General features: G+C 46.1%; 1 protein-coding gene across 1 annotated transcript in view; it reads right to left on the bottom strand.

Annotated features, from left to right (window-relative positions):
- Positions 1–26,638, bottom strand: part of kiaa1109 (KIAA1109 ortholog) — a 523,818-nt gene extending 497,180 nt beyond the window's left edge. The window contains exons 1-2 of the mRNA XM_070862493.1: positions 26,552–26,638; positions 20,527–20,645 (exon numbers count right to left, since the gene is read on the bottom strand). Coding sequence (XP_070718594.1) covers positions 20,527–20,529 — 3 coding nt within the window. The 5' untranslated portion in view covers positions 20,530–20,645; positions 26,552–26,638. The remainder of the gene's footprint in view (positions 1–20,526; positions 20,646–26,551) is intronic.
- Between the last annotated feature and the right edge of the window lie 428 nt (positions 26,639–27,066).

Below are 27,066 nucleotides of genomic sequence, written 5' to 3'. Positions count from 1 at the left end.
CTTCAAAGATACCCGATAAGCCTCCCTGAAAAAGGGCAACATCCCCATCAACACCTGGGAATCCCTGGCCCAAGACCGCTCAAAATGGAGGAGAAGGATCCGGGAAGGCACCGAACACTGAGTCTCTTCGCCGGGAGCACACGGAAGTCAAGCACAAACAGCGGAAGGAGCGCACGACTACCCAAGCACCCCACCCACCCGTCCCTCCAACCACTGTCTGCCCCTGTAGGTCCCCCATTGGACCTGAGAACTAATTTTAGTATGGAAGCAAGTCACCCTCGACTCCGGGGGACTGCCTAAAAACAAGATTTTAATAGTCCAAAGAGATTTGGGGATCCATGTAAACAGATCACTAAAATGTAGACAAGTACAAGAAATAACCAAAAAAGCAAATGGAATGTTAGGCTTTATAACTGAAGGACTGGAATATAAAGGGGGGGGCGTTTTACTACAGCCATACAAAGCCATGGTTAGACCACATCTGGAGTACTGCACAGTTCTATAGATATGTAAAGAGAAAAAGGTTAGTAAAGACAAACGTAGGTCCCCTGCAGTCAGAATCAGGGGAAGTCATAACGGGGAACAAAGAAATGGCGGACCAATTGAACAAGTACTTTGGTTCGGTATTCACGAAGGAGGACACAAACAACCTTCCGGTTATAAAAGGGGTCGGGGGGTCTAGTAAGGAGGAGGAACTGAGGGAAATCCTTATTAGCCGGGAAATTGTGTTGGGGAAATTGATGGGATTGAAGGCCGATAAATCCCCAGGGCCTGATGGACTGCATCCCAGAGTACTTAAGGAGGTGGCCTTGGAAATAGCGGATGCATTGACAGTCATTTTCCAACATTCCATTGACTCTGGATCAGTTCCTATAGAGTGGAGGGTAGCCAATGTAACCCCACTTTTTAAAAAAGGAGGGAGAGAAAACAGGGAATTATAGACCGGTCAGCCTGACATCGGTAGTGGGTAAAATGATGGAATCAATTATTAAGGATGTCATAGCAGTGCATTTGGAAAGAGGTGACATGATAGGTCCAAGTCAGCATGGATTTGTGAAAGGGAAATCATGCTTGACAAATCTTCTGGAATTTTTTGAGGATGTTTCCAGTAGAGTGGACAAGGGAGAACCAGTTGATGTGGTATATTTGGACTTTCAGAAGACATTCGACAAGGTCCCACACAAGAGATTGATGTGCAAAGTTAAAGCACATGGGATTGGGGGTAGTGTGCTGACATGGATTGAGAACTGGTTGTCAGACAGGAAGCAAAGAGTAAGAGTAAATGGGTACTTTTCAGAATGGCAGGCAGTGACTAGTGGGGTACCGCAAGGTTCTGTGCTGGGGCCCCAGCTGTTTACACTGTACATTAATGATTTAGATGAGGGGATTAAATGTAGTATCTCCAAATTTGCGGATGACACTAAGTTGGGTGGCAGTGTGAGCTGCGAGGAGGATGCTGTGAGGCTGCAGAGTGACTTGGATAGGTTAGGTGAGTGGGCAAATGCATGGCAGATGAAGTATAATGTGGATAAATGTGAGGTTATCCACTTTGGTGGTAAAAACAGAGACAGACTATTATCTGAATGGTGACAGATTAGGAAAAGGGGAGGTGCAAAGAGACCTGGGTGTCGTGGTACATCAGTCATTGAAGGTTGGCATGCAGGTGCAGCAGGCGGTTAAGAAAGCAAATGGCATGTTGGCCTTCATAGCAAGGGGATTTGAGTACAGGGGCAGGGAGGTGTTGCTACAGTTGTACAGGGCATTGGTGAGGCCACACCTGGAGTATTGTGTACAGTTTTGGTCTCCTAACCTGAGGAAGGACATTCTTGCTATTGAGGGAGTGGAGCGAAGGTTCACCAGACTGATTCCCGGGATGGCGGGACTGACCTATCAAGAAAGACTGGATCAACTGGGCTTGTATTCACTGGAGTTCAGAAGAATGAGAGGGGACCTCATAGAAACATTTAAAATTCTGACGGGGTTAGACAGGTTAGATGCAGGAAGAATGTTCCCAATGTTGGGGAAGTCCAGAACCAGAGGTCACAGTCTAAGGATAAGGGGTAAGCCATTTAGGACCGAGATGTGGAGGAACTTCTTCACCCAGAGAGTGGTGAACCTGTGGAATTCTCTACCACAGAAAGTTGTTGAGGCCAATTCACTAAATATATTCAAAAAGGAGTTAGATGAGGTCCTTACTACTAGGGGGATCAAGGGGTATGGCGAGAAAGCAGGAATGGGGTACTGCAGTTGAATGTTCAGCCATGAACTCATTGAATGGTGGTGCAGGCTAGAAGGGCCGAATGGCCTACTCCTGCACCTATTTTCTATGTTTCTATGTTTCTGGGCACCGTATCTTGGAAAGGATATATTGGCCTTGGAAGCAGTGCAGTGCAAATTCACCAGAATGTTACCAGGGCTCCAAGGGTTAGAATATGAGAGATTACATAAACTAGGCTTGAATTCCCTGGAATATAGAAGGTTAAGGGTTGTGATCTGATGGAGATTTTTAGGATTTTGAAAGGAAATGATAGGATAGAAATAAGTTCTTCAGAGGCAATCAGTTGGCTATTTTAAAGACTGCAGGATCAGATAGTAAAAATTATAAAATGAAGATTTGCATTTATATAGCACCTTTCATGACATCGGGACATCCAAAGTGCTTTACTACCAATTAAGTACTTTTGAAGTGTAGTCACTGTTGTAATGTAAGATTATGATTAATACTACTTAAACGTGTGCAAAGAAGCAGGTAATGCAATTCATTTAATGAATAGGAAAGCTGACAAGAGTGCTATTTCACTACACTGAATTTCTTTAAATGTGAAAGAAGGTCAAAGCAGTGGGTCAATGAGGAATGTACACTTTGCTCAGTTATTTTTTGTGGAAGCACAAATTATTTTTCCTGTATGGACACCCCTCGAATCAGACCTCCCTCCCTATTGGGCAGATCAAGTATACAGCCAGAATATCTCTGCAGGAAACATCAGTATCCATAGCTTAATACCAGCCTGACAACAGCCATTCAACCCCGTGAAACCATGCTGTCAGCAGTAAAATGTGCTGACAGCAAAATTATCCATGATTTGGCAGTTCTCAAGGTTGGGTAAAATCACAGCCTCTGCTGCTTATGGAGCTGCCCCTGAACACAGGCACATTATCAGAATAGCCTAACAAGCAGAGAGATCCAACATGACTATCTCCATGCACTAATTTGAATGGAGCACTAGAGCAGCAAGACTGAAGCACACTGAGCATGTACAGAAACCTCAATATTAGAGGATGAAAGACCTCAACAACTGCAGTTATATGTTGAACCGGTGCTGTAGAACTTCTCACTTTTTCAGTAATTATTATCCTACCAAAAAAATTCCCTGCAAAAATAAACTTCTTTGGTGTCTCGTCTCCTTCTCTCTATCACTTTCCTCCCGAGTTCCAGTGCTCGGCTTCTCCCCACCTACCTGAACAGAGGAAGTTACACGGTGGTACAGCAAGTAGTTCGCGTACAGTCAACATGTTCCCTGCACACCAACACTTTAACGTGTTTTGTTTAAAATTAGAGCCTTTAATGTTTAAACTGCTATCAAGCAGACTCCATGTTGACTAACACCAACCCTTACCTTTCCTCAGTTAGGTGGATGGTGAGAGGCAGATGTTGATGATTGCATGATATAAGTGCTGAGAATGAGTAAAATGCACATGAACATGCAGTTGAGTGCAAAAGAACAGACCGAGATCTAGACTCAACTCACTCACTGGGAAGCACAGACCTGAAGGATTTATCTTGCAATGCTGCTTTGTTCACTGCAATGTGAATGGCTGAGTCCAGAACCAAGAGCACTGGCTAACTCACTCACCCTCCTGTTTCTTTCTCTATATTTCCAATTTTATTCTTATATTATATTGGCTTCAATTGTTTGAACTCCAACAATGAGGAAGCAGCAGGAAACACAGATCATTCAAAACTATCAACTCTGGAAATTCAAATAGGCAAACCCAAAAGCATAAAAAAAGAAAATAGAAAGCAATCAGCAAAGCCAAAAAGTTCTACCAGTGCTGACATATTTAAATAGGCAATCATTTTTGCTCAAACTGGGGTGCATTACAGCCCTAAAGTGAATATGGAGGGGCCGTGAATGCCCCAGTCGCATGGGTAAGAATATTGATTTTTTTTTACAAAGACAGAATTCTATGAAGTTATTACTTAAAATGGGCAAGTACTTTAAACGGAAATTACTATTTCTAGACTTTCATTCTCATTTAATGAAAGTCTCTACTATGTACATCAAGAGGCTGACCTGATAATTATTGATGGACAAGATATCAAGATAATATTTATAATTGACCTTCAAATAAAAAAATTAATAGCAAATATTTTTGTAGTTCACAGCTTTCAACACAGGACTTCTATTTCTAGTGTTATTTTTCCACATGTACATAATAAGTAGAGGATTGTAAGCAGAAAACCTATTCAGAACATTTATCCAACAGTTGGACCCATCCAACTAACAACCAATGAAGTCATGAGTCTCCATTCAGTCCAATCTCTCTGTTGAGTGAAAATCCTCTCAAAATGGCTCATATTGATAATACAAGTATAACAGATTTCCCTTGAACAAGGAAGAGCTACAAAATAGAGTACATAAATCAGGTAATTTCACCACAAGTTATAGTAACATGGCACAAATTACATCATACAGGATACGAGTACCAAAGAAGCAGCAACGGTATTGTCCTTGTTACTATTGTAATTGGTTAGTTTAGGTAATCTAGAGTGTCAGAAACATGACTGCTCAGGGAACGAATGCTGCATAAGACAGGACTTTCTCCAGCTTATAAAATTGAAGGAAAAACAGAATTTCATTATTTCATTTTAAGTTCTATTTTGCCCATACATGGAGAAGAAATAGTTATGTACAAAAAAATGACATGTACAATGTAACCTTTGGCATGAAAATCAATCAATAGTTTCAGTGGCATTATCACAGAGAAAAAAAACAATGCATCCAAAATTCTAAAGAAAACCCAGAGAAATTGACCTGGAGAGAATATTTCAAAATTACAGTTGATTTAATCATAAATATTATAAATGATGAACATGGAATGCCCTCAAAAATTAACTGGTCAAATGTATATTTCCCCCCTCCCCCCTAAAAGAACCATCACTTTTCCTATGAAAATTTTGGTAGGAGAGTCAATATAAATGAACTAGTACAATTTTAAGGGGGTACAGTAACAGAGAGACCTGGGAGTGTACACACATAAATCTGTTAAAAAAGCATACGGGATCCTTAGCTTTTTAAATAGCAGCATAGAGTACAAAAGCAAAATGCTGCGGATGCTGGAAATCTGAAATAGAAACAGAAAATGCTGGAAGTACTCAGCAGCTCAGACAGCAGTTGTGAAGACAGAGAGTTCACATTTCAGGTCGATGACCTTTCATCAGAATTCGAAAAAGTTAGAGATGCAACAGGTTTTAAGCAGCTCATCATCATCATAGGCAGTAGCTCGAAATCGAGGAAGACTTGCTTCCACTCTAAAGGTGAGTTCTCAGGTGACTGTACAATCTAATACGAGAATTACAGTCTCTTGTCACAGGTGGGGCCGGGGACTCGGCCGGGCGGGAGCATCGGGGCCGGGGACTCGGCCGGGCGGGAGCATCGGGGCCGGGGACTCGGCCGGGCGGGAGCATCGGGGCCGGGGACTCGGCCGGGCGGGAGCGAGCAGCGGGGAATCGACCGAAAAAGCACAGTACAAATAGTCACTTCGTAAAAACATGAGGGTCACATCTCAGGAGAAAACACAGTATTCAAAATTTACAAAGCAAGGTAGTGATACTATTTTGTGCAATTCCTCTATTATATAGCAATCCTGAGGGGCTGGGCTGTGGAAAGGTAGTGTTGTGCTTCCTTCCACCCTCAGGAAACCGTGAGGGCAGGTGGGTGGGGGGAGTAACCGTAACTCCAATCCCTCAAGATCATTGCTGTTGCAAACGAGGAGAGAAAATAAATTGAAATTCAAATCACATGACACTCGAAAACAGTCAATGAGATTCCTCACAATAGGACAGGAAAAAGACCGTTGTGGTACATCTGGCCAGCCTCTGCATAAAACTTCATTTAAAATCAGAACTGAATCAAACTCTTTTACCATCCAACACCCATTGTCTACTGAAAACAAAAGAAATGATTGCATCTGACTTATTTCTTTTGTAAAGATCACCGACTACATTCTTTCCAATCAGGAGCTTTATGCTGCCCCCATCCTCTCAAGTTCCTAGAGGAAATTATGCCCTCATACTTTGACCACAATATAGAACTAAGGGGCCCAAGTTTCGGGCCGCGCCTTGAACGGCTCAGCCCCGACCTGGACGCCCGTTTTTCGAGCCACAAAGTGCGCCGAAAAAAAAACTTAGATTCTCCGGCTCCCTGCAGGTCCTCTGGCCCTCGGTGCGGCGCAGCACAAGCTGTAGGGGGCGGAGCTAGGTCCCTGCGCTGAAAACAGTGCCTGGACTTCTGCACATGCGCGCTACAGTGGGCGAGCATGTGCAGTAGCTCCAGGCGCCCGAAGCACGCACCCCCTAGCCCTGGCCGAATGGCCTCACTGGGGCTGCGTGCATAAGGCTCCTCCCACGCCCAGCTCCTGCTTCCTCCCGACCCGACTCGACTCCCGCTCCCCCCTGGACCCGACCCCCACCCGACCTGACCTCCCTCCCTCCCCCACAACCCGAACCGACCTCCCTCCCACCACCCCCCCGACCCGCGCTCCCGAGCCCCCCCCCCCCCCCAAACCCGGACCGGATCTGACCCAACCCAACCTGATCTCCCTCTCCCCCGCCCCCGACACGAACCGATCCGACCTCCCTCTGCCCCCACCCCCCCCCGACCCGCGCTCCCTCCCCCCCTACCCGAACCAACCCAACCTCCCTCCTCCCCCCCCACCCGAACCAACCCGACCTCCCTCCTCCCCCCCGACCCGCGCTTGACCCGCCCCAATGTCACCTACCTGTAAATCTGGTGCTGGGGACGGGCCCTGCCCGAAGTCTTGGTGCTGGGGACGGGCCCTGCCCGAAGTCTTGGGCCTGGCCGGACCCGGCCCGTTCAGCCTCCCTCCCCCTTCTCCTTTCCCCCCTCTCCCTCCCCCCAGACCTCCCTCTCCCCCCCACCCCGACCCGAACCGACCTCCCTCCCACCACCACCCCGACCCGACCCGCGCTCCCGAGCCCCCCCCCCCCCCCCATCCGGACCGGATCTGACCCAACCCAACCTGATCTCCCTCCCCCCCCCACCACGAACCGATCCGACCCGACCTCCCTCTGCCCACCCCCGACCCGCGCTCCCTCCCTCCCCCCTACCCGAACCAACCCGACCTCCATCCTCCCCCCCCACCCGAACCAACCCGACTTCCCTCCTCCCCCCCAACCCTGACCCGCGCTTGACCCGACCCAATACCACCTACCTGTAAATCTGGTGCTGGGGACGGGCCCTGCCCGAAGTCTTGGGCCCGGCCGGGCCCGGCCCGTTCAGCCTTCCTCCCCCTTCTCCCTTCTCCTTTCCCGCCCTCTCCCCCCCTTCTCCCTTCTCCTTGCCCGCCCCCTCCCCCCCTTCCTCCCCCTCCTTTCCCCCCCTTCCCCCTTCCTCCCCCCCCTCTTCTTTCCCCCCTATTCCCCTTCTCCTTTCCCCCCCTTCTTTTCTTTCCTTCTCCTCCCCTCTCTCCCTCTACCCCCCTCCTCCCGCTGTCAGAAACACAGACACTGACAGACAGAGAGTGAGAGGCACACACAGACAGACAGAGAGATAGAGACACTGACAGAGACACACTGGGGGGGGGGGGGGCATCCCAGCACGCTGTTGGAGGGCTCCCGGTGCTGCAGTCGGTAAGTAGAAAATGTTTTATTTATTAATTTTTTTTGATTGATTTATTGGTTGATTTATTGATGTTTTTATCATTTATTATTGATGATGGCTCTTTATTTGTAAAACTGAAATGTTTAATGTTTGTAAACTTCCCTTTAAACCGCCCCCCCTCATTCCCTACGCCTGATTTGTAACCTACGCCTGATTTTCTAAAGTGTAGACAAGGTTTTTTCGAGCGTACAAAAATCTTCACTTACTCCATTCTAAGTTAGTTTGGAGTAAGTTTTCACTGCCGAAACTTTGAAAACAGGCGTAAGTGGCCGGACACGCCCTCTTTTGAAAAAAAAATTCTGTTCCAAAGTGAAACTGTTCTAACTGACTACAACTGGAGCAAACTAAATGCCGAGAATTTGAATTTCTAAGATACTCCGTTCTACACCAGTTGCTCCAAAAAATCAGGAGCAACTGAGGCCGAAACTTGGGCCCAAGGAAACAGGATTCTAAAAGAAACACTGGAAGCAACTTATGCCCCCCCCAGCTAAGAATAGTCAAACATGTCATGATGTAATTCCAAAATTAACAAAAGGCAGAGGATCGAATGTCAATGACCCACCATAGAGCACGTGGCTAATGGACATCAGTAGAAAAACCTACAGAACACATTCCCAAATAACAACTTGCATTTATATCGTGTCTTTAACGTAGTAAAAAGTTCCAAGATACTTCACAGGAGCGTTATCAAACAAAATTTGACACAGTCACATAAGAAGAAATATGGGCTGATGACCAAAAGCTTGGTCAAAGATGTAGGTTTTAAGGGGCGTCTTAAAGGAAGAAAGAGGTAGAGAGTGGCAGAGGTTTAGGGAGGGAATTCCAGAACTTCTGGTCAGGACAGCTGAAGGCATGACTGCCAATGCTGGAGTGATTAAAATCGGTGATGCGCATGAGGCCAGAATTGGTAGTGCACAGATATCTTGGAAGGTTGTAGGCCTGGAGGAGATTAGAGACAAGGTGGAGCGATGCCATGGAATAATTTGGAAACAAGAATGAGAATTTTTAAATCGAGGCATTGATTAACTGGGAGCCAAAGTACTTTGGGTGATAGGTGATGGAATAACATCATAATGGTAGGTACCCTGTCCAGGGGTCACCACTGTAATTTATTGGAACATTTCTTTCAGGCATGTTCGCGCTCTCGCGCCAGGTAAACATTTAGAGCAGGCTAACTGCTCCTTGCTGGGTGAAAAAGGAAGATCATCTCTAGGTATCTCTGCTGTATCCTTATAGCAAAACAGAGAAGAGCAGTGATTTTACGAGAAAGGAATGGATTGATGCTGACTTTTCAGCTTTGAAATTAGATTTATCATAGGGGACTTCAGTGATCAATGAAAGATACTCAACAGAGAGAGAAAATAAACATAAAGAATACTTTGATATGCCAGAGCTGCAAAGCAAGTGGGCACAGGCTAATGTGTGAGATGGACAAATTCATGGCAAAAGTCAGGAGATGTTTCTTTGCATTGAGGGTAATCAACAGTTATAACAAGTGAGTAGCAACAGGGTTTAACACCAGGGCATTGGGCTCATTTAAGGAACGGTGTAATGGGGAGACAGAAGGACTAGCATTCTGGAAGAATGAAATGAAATGGCCAAAAGGGTTGTCATCTTCATCTCAACCTATCTTGTCACTCCCCTCCGCCCCCAGCAGCTGTTTCACACTAGGGCCTTGGAACAGATCGTTCACAATCTTGCCTGAGGCTAGTGTGCACTACAGGAAAGAAAGGAAATAAACTGAAAAAAGGGGAAGTCTCAGGGCCCAAGTTTTGGGCCGCACCTAGAACGGCGCAGCCCCAACCTGGACGCCTGTTTTTCCCGCTGGAAAGTGCGGCGAAAAAATACTTGCATATTCTGCGGCTCCCTGGAGGTCTTCAGCAGCTTGGCGTGACGCGCACACAACAGCGGAGGGCGGAGCAACAGACTCGCACCGATTCTACAAGTAGTGGGGGGGCGGGGCTAATTTAAATAAGGCAACGTCGTGCCGTCAACCCTGCACGTGCGCGTTGGAGCACGCGCGCAGTGCCACATAAACATCGGCCATTTTTAAAGGGACTGGAGGAAAAGTGAAGATTTGTCTCGTGGATCCCTGGAAAGGCTTGTGATTTAATTTTAGTGATTTTTTGTGTGTCGGAAGGAGTGCTTTTAGCAGCACTGTTGAATAAATCACCTGCTGAAATCAGTGAGTGCAGCTTTTCGCTGCTAAACTTGCAGAACAGGTGCTGCATCAGTGCATGCAAATTAAGGACTGTGTGTTTTGAAAAATAAGAGTGTCAATTCAATACAGCAATGGAACAATGTCCACCAAGAACAAAGAATTTCTTGCATGAGGAAGTGGAGATATTAGTCAACGTCATTGAGCAGAGATGGCAGGAGCTAGATACCAGCAACAGAGGTCGCATAAAAGTGCCACCAAAAGAAAAGGAGAAACGCTGGAACCAAGTTGCAGAAGATTACTGCGCAGTAGTGCATACCATTAGATCTGGAAGCCAGCGTAAAAAGAAATGGCACGACCTTGTTCAAGTAGTTAGTGCAAGTAATATTTTCCATTTTTAATGTAATCGTAATTGTAACGTGACTATCTGTATGCCCCACCTTGCAGAAAGACGCACTCTGTAAAAAGTTGTATTTTACTCTTTGCAGAAGAAATTGGCCAACAACAAAAGGGAAGCAACTCGGATAGGAGGAGGCACACCCAATCTGCATCCACTGACACCCTTGGAACAGAGGGTAGCTGCTATGATGAGTCATACATGGAGAAAAGCAATCAGTACTGCACAAGCTGGGCCCGCACGCGAGGAAGAGGGTAAGTCTTGAAAATGCATCGTGGCCCTTCAAATCAACCTGCTGTCGAGCCTGCTATGTGTGAGAGTACTCATGCCACCCATCCTGCCCCCTCCCTTGCTGTTAAACATTTGACTGTTCTGATATATTTTGCAGAACATGATGATGATGCTGCTGCTACCAACCCTGAGGATCCTGAAGATAGAGAACAGGAACCAGTACAACCAGATGCGGACGATCCAGACTGGATGATGGCAGCCATGACTGAAATGTCTGCAGGAGAGCGCTTCCAAATTAATGTTTATGAGTCCCCATCAAAGGGCATCAGATTTCAACCCCGAGCATAGGTTTTGGTTCTACCTTCCATGGTTTGGATTCCAATGTGGTGGGTCCCAGTGGTGCTGCTGGTGTAATGCAGCAGTCTAGAGTCAGTGCACTACTGTCAAGCCTGCGCCTCCCACTCGCATAGAAGGTGGAACCAGAACCTATGATTTTGATTCCGACTTTGCGGGTCCCAGTGCTGCTGGTGATATCATGGAGCAGTTTACACCCATTCACCCATCATCCCAGCCCACGGCTCGCACTTGAGTGCTGTCATCTGGAACACCTAGCGCCCCACCATCCCAGCCCGCGCCTCTCTCTCTAGTACTGCTGTCTGGAACACAGAGCATCCCACTGTCCGTGCCCGCATCTCCCAGTGTAGTGATGCCACGAGGCAGACCCAGGCAGAGGAGAAGGAGATTGGAGACACGCTCTCCTGAGATGCAGCGTGCAACAGATGCGGCATTGGGTGTGGAGACCAATGAGCTTATCCGATCACTCATCGGTGGCATCAGTGCAGTGGGTGAAGAGGTGACGGTCCCGACGGGAGAAATAGCAGTAATGACACGGGAACTTAGGGAGGGAATGTCCGAGGGAGTGCAATCGACAGCACAGGCGATCAGGGAGGGCAGGCAAGTGGCGGCACAGGCCGTCATAGAGGTAGCTGCTACAATAAGGGCACACAGCCCCGCAAATCAAATGACACCCCCATGAAGAAGTGAAGTTAACATTCACTGAGATGTGGATGGGACATGGTTGCAGCCTTTCTTTGCTGCTTTTGTTTTTTGGTCTTGATGTAGCTGTAGTAGCGTTTTTCACATTGAAATTGTTCTTAAAGTTTTGTAACGTTACAACTTATAAGTGATCTTAGATTTTTTAAGTGATCTTATGGTGTAAATGCTCTCACATTCTGTAACTTATTTAATTTTGCATCTAAAGTGATCTTGAAGTTTAAGTGATCTTAAGAGTGTAAGATTTTTCACATTGAGATTGTTTTGTAACTTTACAAGTTTATAAGTGATCTTCAAGAGTCATATTAAAAAGTAAAGTTTGATACAACAAATATTTTATTACAGTGACGTTAGCTTTTCAATAAAATATTTTTTCATTAAAACTGTTTCACGTTCCATTAACACAACACAACGCAGGAACAACTGCAAAGAATAAATGTGTCCATGTGCAACAGTGGTCGCAGAGCCCTCAGGCATCAGTAGTTGAAGCGTTCACGGATGAGCTGCTGGCGCAAGGCTCGAGTAATCGTTAAAGGAGCACGATGGACGGCCCTCCTCCAACCTCGTGCTCCGGCATCAGGCACTTGCATGCTTTCCTGATTGTCGTTATCATCCACATCCTGTTCTTCCAAAATACTATCATCAGGCACTGGACCCTCACGTAGGTATTCTGGTTCCACTACCAGTTCCTGCTGCTTCAGGATGGCTAAGTTATGGAGCATGCAGCACACAACAGTGACGTGACCGACAATCTGAGGAGAGTATAGCAAGTGTCCTCCGGAATGGTCCAGGCATCGGAATCGCTGTTTCAATGTGCCAATGGTCTTCTCAATGATGCTGCGCGTCGCAATGTTCGCCATGTTGTAGTGATGCTCAGCTTCTGTCCGTGTCACGCGTAGGGGCGTCATGAGCCAGGTGGTCTGGCCGTATCCTTTGTTTCCCAGTAGCCAGCTCTGCCCTTCTGGCTGCTGCTCAAACATGTCAGATATAACGCTGTCGCGTAGGATGAACGCATCATGGGTGCTGCCAGGGTATCTCGCATCGACTGACATGATGCGCTGCTTGTCATCACACACGAGCTGCACATTGATAGAGTGGAAACCTTTCCTATTCCGGTACTGCTCAGAATCCTCCACAGGTGCTCGCAAGGCTATGTGGGTACAATCAATGCAGCCCTGTACCTTTGGGAAGCCGGCAATCCTGAAGAAGCCCACAGCCCTCTCATGGATCGCTTGTGCGGTCATTGGGAAATTGATGAAATCATTCCTTCACGCATACAGTGCAGCCGTGACCTGGTAAATGCAGGCATGTATTGCACATTGAGAGATGGCACACACATCTCCAGTTGTAGCCTGAAACGATCCCGAGGCATAGAAAGAAAGTGCAGCTGTTACCTTCACTGCAACAGACAAGGCAGTTGGCGTTCTGCTTCTGGGCTGCAAATCTGCTCTTAGCATATCACAGATCTCAGCGACAACTTCTCTGCGGAAACGCAGCCTTTTGACACAATCAGCCTCGCTCATGTCCAGGTACGAGCGCCTGGCTCAATATTGTCGACGTGGGTAAGGTCTCCTGCCCATCAACCTGCGGGCTATGACGTCCCTGATACGGTGAGCTCTAATCAATTCTCTCCTATGCAGTGAATTGATGGCGAACCATTGCATAACACGTGGTGATGAGAATACAGCACCCATTCTGCAAATTTAAGTTTAAAAGTGTCTATCCGTCTGCCTCTCCCTATCGCGTGGCCGAATGGCCTCAGTCCCCTTCGCAGCTCGAAAGCTGCTTGATGTTTCTTTGGCTGCCGTCCAGCCACTGATGGAAGGAAGGCCTGCCAAATGGACACCTGATGTAGACAAACAGCCCCTTGTGCGTGGTGATGGTGGTCAGTAGCTTGGATTCTTCGGCCAGTTCCTGGGTCATGTAGGCTGAAGTGAGGTCCAGCTTGGTGGACAGCTTGCCGCCTGCCAGCGTGGCAAAAAGATCCTCCGCTCTCGGAAGCGGGTATTGGTCTTGTAGTGACACTGGGTTGATAGTGGCCTTGTAGTCGCCACAGATCCTGACCGAGCCATCCGTTTTTAGGACAGGGATGATGGGGCTTGTCCAGTCGCTGAATTCAACGGGCGAAATTATGCCTTCTCTTAGCAACCTGTCCAACTCACTCTCAATTTTTTCCCGCATCACATACGGCACAGCTCTGGCTTTATGGTGCACTGGTCTGGCGTCCGGGGTGATGCGTATTACTACTTTGGAACGTTTGAAAGTCCCGACACCAGGTTGAAATAGTGACTCAAATTTCTGTAGGACCTGTGAGCATGAACTTCGCTCCACAGATGAAATGGCGTGCACATCCCCCCATTTCCAGTTCATCTCGGCTAGCCACCTCCTCCCCAAAAGCACGGGACCATTTCCCGGGACAATCCAGAGTTGCAGCCGGTTCTCTGATCCATTATGTGTGACCACCAACATTGCACTTCCTGGCACTGGGATGATCTATTTGGTGTACGTCCGTAATTGCATGTCAATGCGTTCTAGTTTGGGTCTGCTAGCTCTGAGTGGCCATAGTTTCTCGAATTGTTGGACACTCATAAGTGACTGGCTGGCTCCTGTGTCCAGCTCCATGTGTACCGGGATGTCGTTTAACAGCACTCTCATCATCATAGGTGGCGTCTTTGTGTATGAGCTGTGGATGGTTGCCACCTGAACCCGCTGAACTTCAGCGTCCATTGCTGTGTCCCAAGCATAACCCTGCCTTGCAGACCCCTCTTGAGGTTCATCCACTTTGTAAACCAGCCTCGCTGCAGGCTTCCTGCACATTCTGGCTAAATGTCCACTTAAGTTACAATTTCTGCAGATAAATTTTTGAAACCTGCAGGTTTTCGCAGCATGTCTGCCCCACACCTCCAGCAGGAGCTGAGATTGTTGTGAACAAAAGAGCTGTTACCAGGCATTCCTCTCTGATTGTCTCTTTGATTGCTCTTGAGCACTCTGTTAGTGGGTGTCAATGGCCCTATCCCGGGACATATTGTCTTTTGTGATGGTGTAAATGTCCATTCAACCTGCCATTGTCTGTATTGAGGACCCACCCTAGAGTGTGTTACTGCCTGGTTGGTGTCGAATTGCTCTTGCCTGCTTGCGGGGTTCTGAGTCGCGTTTACCATGTTAACTCCCTGCTCCATCACCACATTGGGAGCAGGGTTGCGCGCATATATGATCTTGGTTTCCTCCTCCCCCGACATGAAGGTTTGAGCCATCAACGGCGCTGCTTCCAAGGTCAAGTCCTTGGTCTCAATTAGCTTCCTAAAAATCCCAGCATGACCAATGCCCTCAATGAAGAAATCCCGTAACATCTCCCCCCTGCAGGCATCTGTGAACTTACAGAGGCTGGCCAAGTGCCAAAGGTCCGCAACAAAGTCTGGTATGCTCTGCTCTTCCCGACGTCGGTGCGTATAGAATTGGTGTCGGGCCATATGTATACTGCTCGCCGGTTTGAGGTGCTCACCGATCAGTTTGCTGAGCTTCTCAAAGGTCTTGTCCGCCGGCTTCTCGGGTGCGAGCAGGTCTTTCATCAGCGCATACGTCTTAGGTCCACAGCTGGTCAGTAGATGCGCCCTTCGCTTGTCAGCCGCTGCCGCTCCCAGCCAGTCCTTCGTGACAAAGCTCTGCTGGAGCCTCTCAACGAAATCATCCCAGTCCTCACCAACACAGTACCATTCCTCTGTGCTGCCGGTGGCCATTCTTGTGAGTTGTTGATTCCCGTTTCTCGTCGCCAAATGTTATGTCCTTACACTCTACTGTAAATCAACACGAGGCACATACTGGAGACAAGGTCACTCTGTGACCTGTACCTTTATTCACAGGACCAAGAAGTGATGACCCTGCGTGGGACCTCCCTTTATATACCTGGATGACCAGGTGAGGAGTGTCTCCCACAAGTTCACCCCTTGTGGTCAAGGTGTGCATTTTTTAGGTGTATACAGTGTATAGTGTTGTTACATGAAGGTTACAGATACATGAAGGTTACATACATGACACCCTCTATAGCAAGAATGTCCTTCCTCACATTCGGAGATCAAAACTCACACAATACTCAAGGTGTGGTCTCACCAAGGCCCTATACAACTGCAGTAAGACCTCCCTGCTCCTATACTCAAATCCCCTCGCTATGAAGGCCAGCATGCCATTTGCCTTCTTTACTGCCTGCTGTACCTGCATGCCTACCTTCAATGACTGATGTACCATGACACCCAGGTCTCGTTGCACCTCCCCTTTTACTAATCTGTCACCATTCAGATAATAATCTGCCTTCCTGTTTTTGCAACCAAAGTGGATAACTTCACACTTATCCGCATTATACTGCATCTGCCATGCATTTGCCCATTCACCTAACCTGTCCAAGTCCCCCTGCAGCCTCCTAGCATCCTCCTTGCAGCTCGCACTGCCACCTAGCTTAGTGTCATCTGCAAACTTGAAGATATTACATTCAATTCCTTCATCTAAATCATTAATGTATATTGTAAAGAGCTGGGGTCCCAGCATTGAACCCTGCGATACCCCACCATTCTGAAAAGGATCCGTTTATTCCCACTCTTTGCTTCCTGTTTGCCAACCAGTTCTCTCTCCACGTCAATACATTACCCCCAATACCATGTGCCTTAATTTTGCACACTAATCTCTTGTGTGGGACTTTGTCAAAAGCCTTTTGAAATTCCAAATACACCACATCCACTGGTTCCCCATTATCCACCTTGCTCGTTACATCCTCAAAGAACTCCAGCAAATTTGTCAAACATGATTCCCCTTTCATAAAACCATGCTTACTCTGCTTAATTTGGAAAAGCGTGATTCAATATCCCACTATTGATTCCTTAATAATGGACTCCAGCATTTTCCCAATGACAGGCGTTAGGCTAACTGGTCTATAGTTTCCTGCTTTTTGTCTGCCTCCTTTTTTTTAAATAGGGGCATTACATTTGCAGTTTTCCCATCTGCTGGAACCGCCCCAGAATCCAGGGAATTTTGGTAGATCACAACCAACGCATCCACTACTCTTAAGATCCTAGGATGCAAGCCATCAGGTCCAGGGGACTTGTCTGCCTTTAGTCCCATTATTTTACCTAATACTACTTCATTAGTGATAGTGATTGTATTAAGTTCCTCCCTACCCATAGCCCCTTGATTACCCACTATTGGGATGTTCTTAGTGTCTAAATGGTAGCCTTGCCAGTGAAGCCCACATCTCACAAACTAATTTTCTTTAATAGAAAAAGAAACAAGAGTGAACAGCAGAAACGGAAATATGGTGAATTGGAGTCACATTCGACACGGACATAGAAATAGAGATGAACAGAGAGAAAGTGGATTGAGAGAGAGGAATAAAAATAAGACAGAATTTTTTTTTAAAAACAAGCAGAAGGAGACATTATAACCCATTGTAATTGGAAATTGTTGTATTGGTCCTGAGAAGTTAATAAGTGAATGGCAGGGTTGGTGTGCAAAACATATAAACACTCTTACTCATATACTGTATCCCAAAATTATTTTCTGAAAGAAATCTAATTTGCATTTCTGATACTTGTATATTTGCAAACTAATAATGGCGGGCCCCGTGAATTCATCATTATTTTTTCAGCAATTTGTCATCCATTATAAAAAGGAAGTACTTCAAATAAAAATTATTCACCTAAATTTTTCTTTCTATTTAAGTGTAAAATTAGCAAATCTCAATGGAAATAACAGATTTGTTTTTGTTAAAGAGCTGTAATTATCAAAGACTTGCAGCCTTTCACGACCACCGGATGTCTCAAAATGCATTACAGCCAATTAATTATTTCTCGAGTGTAGTCACTGTTGTAATGTGGGAAACGCGGCAGCCAATTTGCACACAGCAAACACCCACAAACAGCAATGTGATAATGACCAGATAATCTGTTTTGTTATGTTGATTGAGGGATAAATATCAGCCAGGATACCGGGGATAACTCACCTGCTTTTCTTCGAAATAATGCCATGGGATATTTTACGTCCACCTGAGGGGGCAGACAGGGCCTCGGTTTGACCCCTGATCCAAATGACGGCACCTTCGACAGTGCAGCACTCCCTCAGCACCGCACTGGAGTGTCAGCCTAGATTTTTTTTTAATGTGCTCAAGCTCGTGGAGTGGGACTTGAACCCACAACCTTCTGACTCAATCATGTGCCATAGACGCCCTCAAAAATAAATCGATGATATATTGATTAAAAGTACTACTCATTTTTAAATTAAAAGTTATCACTTTGAAAAGATGTTGAAGTAATGATCGCTTGGTCACATTTTTCTCATTTATGCTGCTAATGTATTCAGGGTGCTGTATCATTCAGTTTTCATCAGTGGTTTTTGTTCATCGTGAACAGGCTACATATTAGCGAACTGAAGTACACGTTGTACCACACCAGTCAGGAAACCTCAGGTAATGAGCAATAGACAGTGAAACCAAGAAATACAACTTTCCAACAATAGCTTTCACATGAATATCAACAACGTGGAAACAGTCTGTGCTTGCCTTTCTTATCTCCAAAGTCCTTCTTTTTCAGTTTTTAAAATTTTCCATAAATTTTACTATTTTAAAAAGAAATAGCATCATAAAATGATGCAGCACAGAAGGAAACAATTTGGCCCATTGTACCTGTACAGACTCTTTGGTGGAGTTATCCAATTAGTCCCACTCCCCAGTTCTTTTCCTATAGCCCTATATATTTTTTTCCCTTCAAGTATCCATCCAATTCTGTTTTGAATGGCACTATTTCAGGCAGTGCATTCCAAATTCACAACTCGCTATGTACAAAATATTTCCTCATCTCACCTCGAGTTCTTTAGCCAATCACCTTAAATTTGTGACCTCTGGTTACTGACCCTTCTGCCACTGGAAAGTTTTTCCTTAATTACTCTATCAAAACCATTCATGGTTTCAACACCTCTATCAAATCTCCCCTTAATCTTCTCTTCTTGAAGGAGAACCACCCCAGCTTCTCCACAGAACTGCAGTCTCTCATCCTGAATACCATTCTAGTACATCTGCACCCTTCCTAAGGCCTTCAGATCCTTCCTAAAGTGTGGTGCCCAGAATTGAACACAATGGGCCCAAGTTTCCACAGGATAAAAAACGGGCACCCCTTCGAGCTGGGCGCCCGTTTTTCGCGCCTAAAACGGCGCCAGAAAAAAAACGCGCCATTCTCGAGCGCTTTGCAACTCCTTGTCTGTTTGGCGCGGCGCCCGGGGGGGCGGAGCCTACACTCGCGCCGATTTTGTAAGTGGGAGGGGGCGGGTACTATTTAAATTAGGTTTTTTCCTGCCGGCAACGCTGCGCGTGCGCATTGGAGCGTTCGCGCAGTGAAGGAAACATTGGCACTCGGCAATTTTTGTAGTTCTTTGTAGCTGTTTAATTTTTGAACATTTTTTAATAAAAGCACATTGCCATCAGCACTGAGGCTACCCTTCTCACTATCTCCTTCCCCTCCCCACCCGCCACGGCAACAAACGGCGGTTTCCTCCCCCTCCCTCCCCTCCGCGGCGGCAACAAACCGCTGTCTCCTTTCCCTCCCTCCCCTCCACGGCAACAAACGGCGGTTTCCTCCCCCTCCCTCCCCTCCGCGTCGGCAACAAACCGCTGTCTCCTTCCCCTCCCTCCCCTCCACGGCAACAAACGGCGGTTTCCTCCCCCTCCCTCCCCTCCGCGTCGGCAACAAACCGCTGTCTCCTTCCCCTCCCTCCCCTCCGCGGCAACAAACGCCGGTTTCCTTCCCCACCCCCCGCGGGAACGAACGAGGGCTGAAGCACTTTCACACAGGTAGGAAGATGGTTTATTTAATCTTTTCTTTGCTTATAAATGTTTATTCAGGTTGGATTTATTTGTATAATATTTGTAGAAGTATAAATAAGGATTGATTGTAGAATTTAATGACTTCCCTTCCCCCCCGCCTCCCCCCCCCCACTTCGTTCTGGACACCTAATTTGTAACCTGCGCCTGATTTTTTAATGTGTAGAACAGGTTTTGTCAGTTCTACAAAAATCTTCACTTGCTCCATTCTACTTTAGTTTGGAGTACGTTTTCACTGTGGAAACTTTGAAATCAGGCGTCAGTGGCCGGACATGCCCCCTTTTGAAGAAAAAATTCTGTTCCAAAGTAGAACTGTTCTACCTCACTAGAACTGCAGAAAATAAAATGTGGAGAATTGCGATTTCTAAGATAGTCCATTCTCCACCAGTTGTTCCTAAAAATCAGGTGCAAATCATGTGGAAACTTGGGCCCAATATTCCAGCTGAGGCCTTACCAGTGTTTTATAAAGATTTAGCATAACTTATTTTCTTTTGTACTCTATTCCTTTATTAATAATAAGGATTCCATGTTTTTTTTTAAATCAGCCTTCTCAACTTGTCCTGCCACCATCAACGATTTATGTACAGACATACCCAGGTCTCTGTTCCTGCACCCCTTTTAAATGTGTGTCATTTAGTTTGTATTGCCTCTCCTCATTCTTCCTACCAAAATGTATCACTTGACACTTCGCTGTTTAATTTTAACTGCCATGTGTCTGCCCATTTCACCAGTCTGTCTATATCATCACATCTGTTGCTACCCTCCTCACACAATAAATCCACAGGGTTGGCGAAGAGGCTAATTCAATTGCAGAAAATTTCTGCAAAATCTTTTACACACTTAACACAGTTAAATAGAAAGAGTAGAACTAAATTACAAGTTTTATTTTAAAGATCACATCAGAATAAATTTAACTCAAATCACTTACCATATATTAACTTGACAAGTCCCTTGTACACAGGTTTCACGGCATAAATAGGGTCTGGAAGGATATCTGCACGGTGACTGAAAATTCTTGACAAACATCCTCCACTTAGACCATGAAATCTAAATGTAATAGATTTTAAATAAAAGTTACTCCACAGTACTCACAATCCAGCAAACTGCATTTTAATTCAGTTTCACATGTTACTAAATATAAATTCAGTTATACTGAGGTATTCAGAATCTAATTACAAAGATCCAGCAATAAAACTTCAAAATAATTCAGCTAAATAATTCCAGACTCTGGGGGAAAATTATTCTAACGCAAAATCTCTATTCATCTTAATTGTAAACAAAGTTTGCAAATATTACAATATAATTCTGTTCATTTAAGGTGTCACAGCCAGAAAGTTGAGAGTTTAAGCCACACTCTAGAGACTGGAGCACATAATCCAGGCTGACACTTCTGTGCAGTACTGAAGTGTGTTGTACTTGTGGAGGTTCTATCTTTCGGATGAGACGTTAAACTGAGGCCCTATCTGCTCTCTCAGGTAAATGTAAAAGATCCCACGGCACTAAGTTTCTCCCAGTGGCCTGGCCAACGTTTATCCTCTAACCAACACCTGAAACAGATGTTCTGCTCAGTTTGTGGGAGCTTGCTGTGTGCAAATTGGCTGCCGTGTTGCTTACATGGCTACACTTCAAAAGTACTTCATAAGCTGTTAATTACTTTGGGACATCCTGATGTCATAAAAGGCACAATATAAATTTAAGTCTCCCTTTCTCTTTCTTTACTTTACTTCAACTCCTCTCATAAAATGGGCCAGATTGCGACTGGGTTTTCGGCGCAATTTAATCCTCCGCAGCAAAAACCCGGTCGCAAAGTCCGGCCGGGATCCTCGGGTACCTGTTTGCGGCGGCGCTGTCAAGTACCGCCGGGGAGAGGTGCGCCGACTTGCAACGACGCAGATTGCGTTTGTGTCGTACTTTCGGCTCTCTCCCAACCCGTACATGACGCCCAGAATAGCGACAGGTCAAACCCGTCGGTGCAGCCTTGCCTGCAGCGGTAAGTATGAAAATCTGCAAAAAAGGTAAGTTAAAGTTTTTATTTTTTAATTATTTTTCAGCGATTTGCTGGCTAAGGGTTTTGTGAATGTTTTTGCCAATTTTTTTCCCCCTCCCAAGGCCTCTCTCGCAGCACTCCCTGCCCCAGACTATCTTTGTTGAAACTGTTGAAAAACAAATCCTTGTGCAACGCCCCCCCTTACCGTAGATGTAAACCCCGAAAGTTGGCCTAAAAACGGTAGCGCAGCGAAAACGGTACGTTTCATGTATCACTACCATTTTCACCAAAAAACAGAAATCTAGCCCATTATGTTCCAGTGCTTGTACCATCAGAAAAATCTTGTGTAACATATCATAGAAAGACCTTTTTTCATGCAGTAACCATTCAGCCCATCAAGCCCGTGCTGGCTCTCTGCAAGAGCACTTCATCTATTCCCACACTCCCTTTTCCCCGTAGCCCTGCAAAATTCTTTCCTTCAGGTTCTTATCCAATTCCGTGTCGAAAGCCGTGCTCAAATCTGCCTTCACCACCCTTTCAGGCATTCCAGATCCCAACCACTCACTGCCTTTGGTTCTTTTCCCAATCACCTTAAATCTATGTCCTCTGGTTCTCGACCCTTCTGCCAATGGGAACCGTTTCTCTCTATCTACTCCATTCAAACCCCTCATGATATTGAACACTTCTATCAAATCTCCTCTCAACGTTCTGCTCTAGGGAGAACAACCCCAGCGTCTCCAGTCACTCATCCCTGAAAGCATTCCCGTAAATCTTTTCTGCACCCTCTTTAAGGCCTTCACATCTTTCCTAAAGTGCGGTGTCCAGTGTTTTATAAAGGTTCATCATAATTTCCATGCTTTTGCACTCGATACCTCTACTTATGAAGCTCCGTGTCCCATAAGCTTTTTTAACTGCTTTATCAATGATTTGTGCACATATACCTCTAGGTCTCTGTTCATGCATCTACTTTAGGATTGTACCCTTTAGTTTATATTTTCTCTCCTCATTCTTACTACCAAAATGTATCACTTCGCACTTTTCCACATTAATGTTCATCTGCCACGTGTCCGCCCATTCCATCAGCCTGTCTATGTCCACTTGAAGTCTATCACTATACCCCTCACTGTTCACTATACTTCCCAGTTTTGTGTCATCTGCATATTTTGAAATTGTGCCCTGTACACCCACATCCAAATCATTAATATATATCAAGAAAAGCCACGGTTCTAGTACCAATCCCTGGGGAACACCACTGTATACCTTACTCCAGTCTGAAAATCAACCGTTCATCACTACTCTCTATTTCCTGTCAATTAGGCAATTTCGTATCCATGCTGCCACTGTCCCTTTTATTCCAAGGGCTTCAACTTTGTTGGCAAGTCTATTATCTGGTAATTTGTCGACTACCTTCTGGAAACCCATGCACACCACGTCAACCCTCTCTGTTACCTCATCAAAAAACTCGGTCAAGTTGGTGAATCACGATTTGCCTTTAACAAATCCATCCTAGCTTTCCTTAATTATTCCACACTTGTTCAAGTGACTGTTAATTTTGTCCCTGGTTCCCAATACCAAGGTTAAACTGATTCTCCTGTAGTTGCTGGGTTTATCCTTGCATCCTTTTTTGAACAAGGATGTAACATTTGCAATTCTCCGGTCCTCTGGCACCACCACTGCATCCAAGGAATGGAAGATTATGGTCAGTACCTCCGCAATTTCCTTCACTTCCCTTAGCTTCCAAGGATGCATCCCATCTGGTCCTGGTGACTAAGTACAGCCAGCCTATGTAGTACCTCCTCTATCAATTTTTATCCCATCCAGTATTTCCTCTACCTCCTCCTTCATTATGTCTATGGCAGCATCTTCTTCCTTGGTGAAGACAGATGCAAAGTACTCGTTTAGCACCTCAACTATACCCTTTACCTCCATTCATAGGTATCCATTTTGGTCCTTAATCAGCCTCACTTCCTCTAACTACCCGTTTACTATTTATATGCTGATAGGAGACTTTTGGATTACCTTTTATGTTGGCTGCCATTCTATTCTCATACTTTCTCTTTGCCCCTCTTAATTTCTTTTTCACTTGTCCTCTGAACTTTTCATATTTAACCTGATTCTCAGATGTATTCTTGACCAGACAGGTCATTCGCTACATTCTACAGCTTTCACAGCATACAGCTGGTCATTATTCCGCCATTCACACCCTTTCTAGATTGACCTTTCTCTAACTCCGGCTATTACCATTTCAATTCGGCACATCATCCCTTTTGTCTCTCGAATCGCTCCTGCCTTCCACCTTATCACAGACCTTCCATTTTGTACTTTCTTCCCTTCCCCCTTTCAGTGCTTCTTAAGAATGTGTTCTTTTCGAACATTCGCCAGTTCTGACGAAGGGTCATCATCTGTTTTTCTCTCCAACGATGCTGCCTGACCCGCTGAGATTTTCAACTAAAAGAGTATTTGAAGACCAGACCCTCAAAACTGCCACCAAGCTCATGGTCTACAGGGCTGTAGTAATACCCGCCCTCCTGTATGGCTCAGAGACATGGACCATGTACAGTATACACCTCAAGTCGCTGGCAGATGAAGTACAATGTGGATAAATGTGAGGTTATCCACTTTGGTGGTAAAAACAGAGAGACAGACTATTATCTGAATGATGACAGATTAGGAAAAGGGGAGGTGCAAAGAGACCTGGGTGTCATGGTACATCAGTCATTGAAGGTTGGCATGCAGGTACAGCAGGCAGTTAAGAAAGCAAATGGCATGTTGGCCTTCATAGCGAGGGGATTTGAGTACAGGGGCAGGGAGGTGTTGCTACAATTGTACAGGGCCTTGGTGAGGCCACACCTGGAGTATTGTGCACAGTTTTGGTCTCCTAACCTGAGGAAGGACATTCTTTCTATTGAGGGAGTGCAGCGAAGGTTCACCAGACTGATTCCCGGGATGGCAGGACTGACCTATCAAGAAAGACTGGATCAACTGGGCTTGTATTCACTGGAGTTCAGAAGAATGAGAGGGGACCTCATAGAAACGTTTAAAATTCTGACGGGGTTAGACAGGTTAGATGCAGGAAGAATGTTCCCAATGTTGGGGAAGTCCAGAACCAGGGGACACAGTCTAAGGATAAGGGGGAAGCCATTTAGGACTGAGATGAGGAGGAATTTCTTCACCCAGAGAGTGGTGAACCTGTGGAATTCTCTACCACAGAAAGTTGTTGAGGCCAATTCACTAAATATATTCAAAAAGGAGTTAGATGAAGTCCTTACTACTAGGGGAATCAAGGGGTATGGTGAGAAAGCAGGAATGGGGTACTGAAGTTGCATGTTCAGCCATGAACTCATTGAATGTCGGTGCAGGCTAGAAGGGCCGAATGGCCTACTCCTGCACCTATTTTCTATGTTTCTATGAAGAAATACAACCAACAATGTCTGCACAAGATCCTATAAATTCTCTGAGAATTTCAGCTTCCTGTACATATGAATACTAATTACTGAGATGGCTGGGCAGGACCTGGCACAAGCTATGTAATTAGTACAGATCTAAAAGCTGGCCACTCAGTTTACTGTCTTTGATCGTTAATAAGTAAAATGACACAGAAAATATAAAAGTTACGAATGGTTTAATTAAGTAGGTTTATGGTTATATAAAAATAAAATTTTAGGCAAAAACAACTGCAAGACAGCAATTCCGTAAGAGCAGGCATTGACGACGAGATCCAACACCACCTCCAGTGCAGTTTTCGGCCGCCTGAGGAAAAGAGTGTTTGAAGACCAGGCCCTCAAAACTGCCACTAAGCTCATGGTCTACAGGGCTGTAGTAATACCCACCCTCCTGTATGGCTCAGAGACATGGACCATATACAGTAGACACCTCAAGTCGCTGAAGAAATATCACCAACGATGTCTCCGCAAGATTCTACAAATCCCCTGGGAGGACAGGCGCACCAACATCAGCGTCCTCGTCCAGGCCAACATCCCCAGCATTGAAGCACTGACCGCACTCGATCAGCTCCGCTGGGCAGGCCACATAGTCCGCATGCCAGACACGAGACTCCCAAAGCTAGTGCTCTACGCAGAGCTCCCTCACGGCAAACAAGCCAAAAATAAACAACGGAAACGTTACAAGGACACCTTCAAAGCCTGCCTGAAAAAGTGCGACAACCCCACTGACACCTGGGAGTCCCTGGCCCAAGACCGCCCTAAGTGGAGGAAGTGCAGCCGAGAGGGCGCTGAGCACCTCGAGTCTCATCGCCGAGAGCATGCAGAAATCAAGCGCAGGCAGCGTAAAGAGCGTGCGGCAAACCAGCCCCACCCATCACTTTCCTCAACGACTATCTGTCCCACCTGTGACAGAGTCTGTGGCTTTCGTATTGGACTGTTCAGCCACCAAAGAACTCACTTCAGGAGTGGAAGCAAGTCTTCCTCGATTCCGAGGGACTGCTGATGATGATGATAATCAAATCTTGTAAGAACCAATTTTCAGTTCACCATATAACAATTTTCAAACCCCCATAAAGATTATGTTAATAAAGCAGCCTAAATTTATCCAAGTATGGCACAAAAAAACACATTTTAGCATCGATGGGGGCGGGCAATCAACTCAGCTGCAAGGAACAGATCCTCTTTTTGGGCCAGCTGCTACTTCCAGTGATACGCATGCGCCTGTCAAGAAGCGCAATGGCTGCCGGGAGACGTAGTCCGTCTGAATTGTTTTTAACATTCGCTCCTTCGAGTTACACTCGCCACATTCCGCCAACCGTCTGCCCCGCGGGCTCGGGGACGTGCCTGTACCCATCTCTCATTTTTAAATCAAAGGGTCGGTGTTGTGAAACGGGTTTATCATTCCGGCCTTCCGCCTTCCGCCTCCCGTCAGCAAAGAAATGCAGCCCTTCCCCTGCCGCTCTCCGTCCAGTGTCAGCGTCTCCTCTCCCTCTGCCTCGCCCGGCCCCTGGTTGTCTCCTTACCGTGCTGTCCTGGGAAAGAGGGCGCCGGCTCTCCAGGCTCCATGGTCAGCCGGAATCTGAGGACCTGGGATTTCCTGTAATTCGCGCGGCGCCGCGAACTGGACCTGATCTCGCGAGATGGACGGTGAGCGGTGCGCGCGCACGCGGAGGCGTGGCTGCTTTCCCAGCAGCGTTCGCTCAGCTTCAACTGTGGGCCAAGCTCAGAGGCACTGGGGTGGAGACGATCATTCAGGCTTGTTCCTCTTCTAAAGCAGGCAATACTAAAAAGTCAAACCCATTTTAACATGTCAGTTCAACACATGACCATTTTGGTAGAAACACTCAGCAGGTCAGGAAGGATCGATGCAGAGAGAAACAGAGTTAATGTTTCAGGTCGATGGATCTTTTGCAGTTCTGACAAAAGACCGTTGGCCTGAAGCGTTAGCTCTGTTTCTCTCTCCGCAGATACTGCCTGACCTGCTGAGTATTTCCAGCATTTGTGTTTCTATTTAAAATTTACAGTGTCTGCAGAATTT

The sequence above is a fragment of the Pristiophorus japonicus genome, chromosome 2, assembly GCF_044704955.1.
Source record: "Pristiophorus japonicus isolate sPriJap1 chromosome 2, sPriJap1.hap1, whole genome shotgun sequence".
Lineage (NCBI taxonomy): Eukaryota > Metazoa > Chordata > Chondrichthyes > Pristiophoridae > Pristiophorus > Pristiophorus japonicus.
The sequence above is the reverse complement of the archived record's forward strand: the minus strand, read 5'-3'. Positions and strand labels throughout refer to the sequence as shown.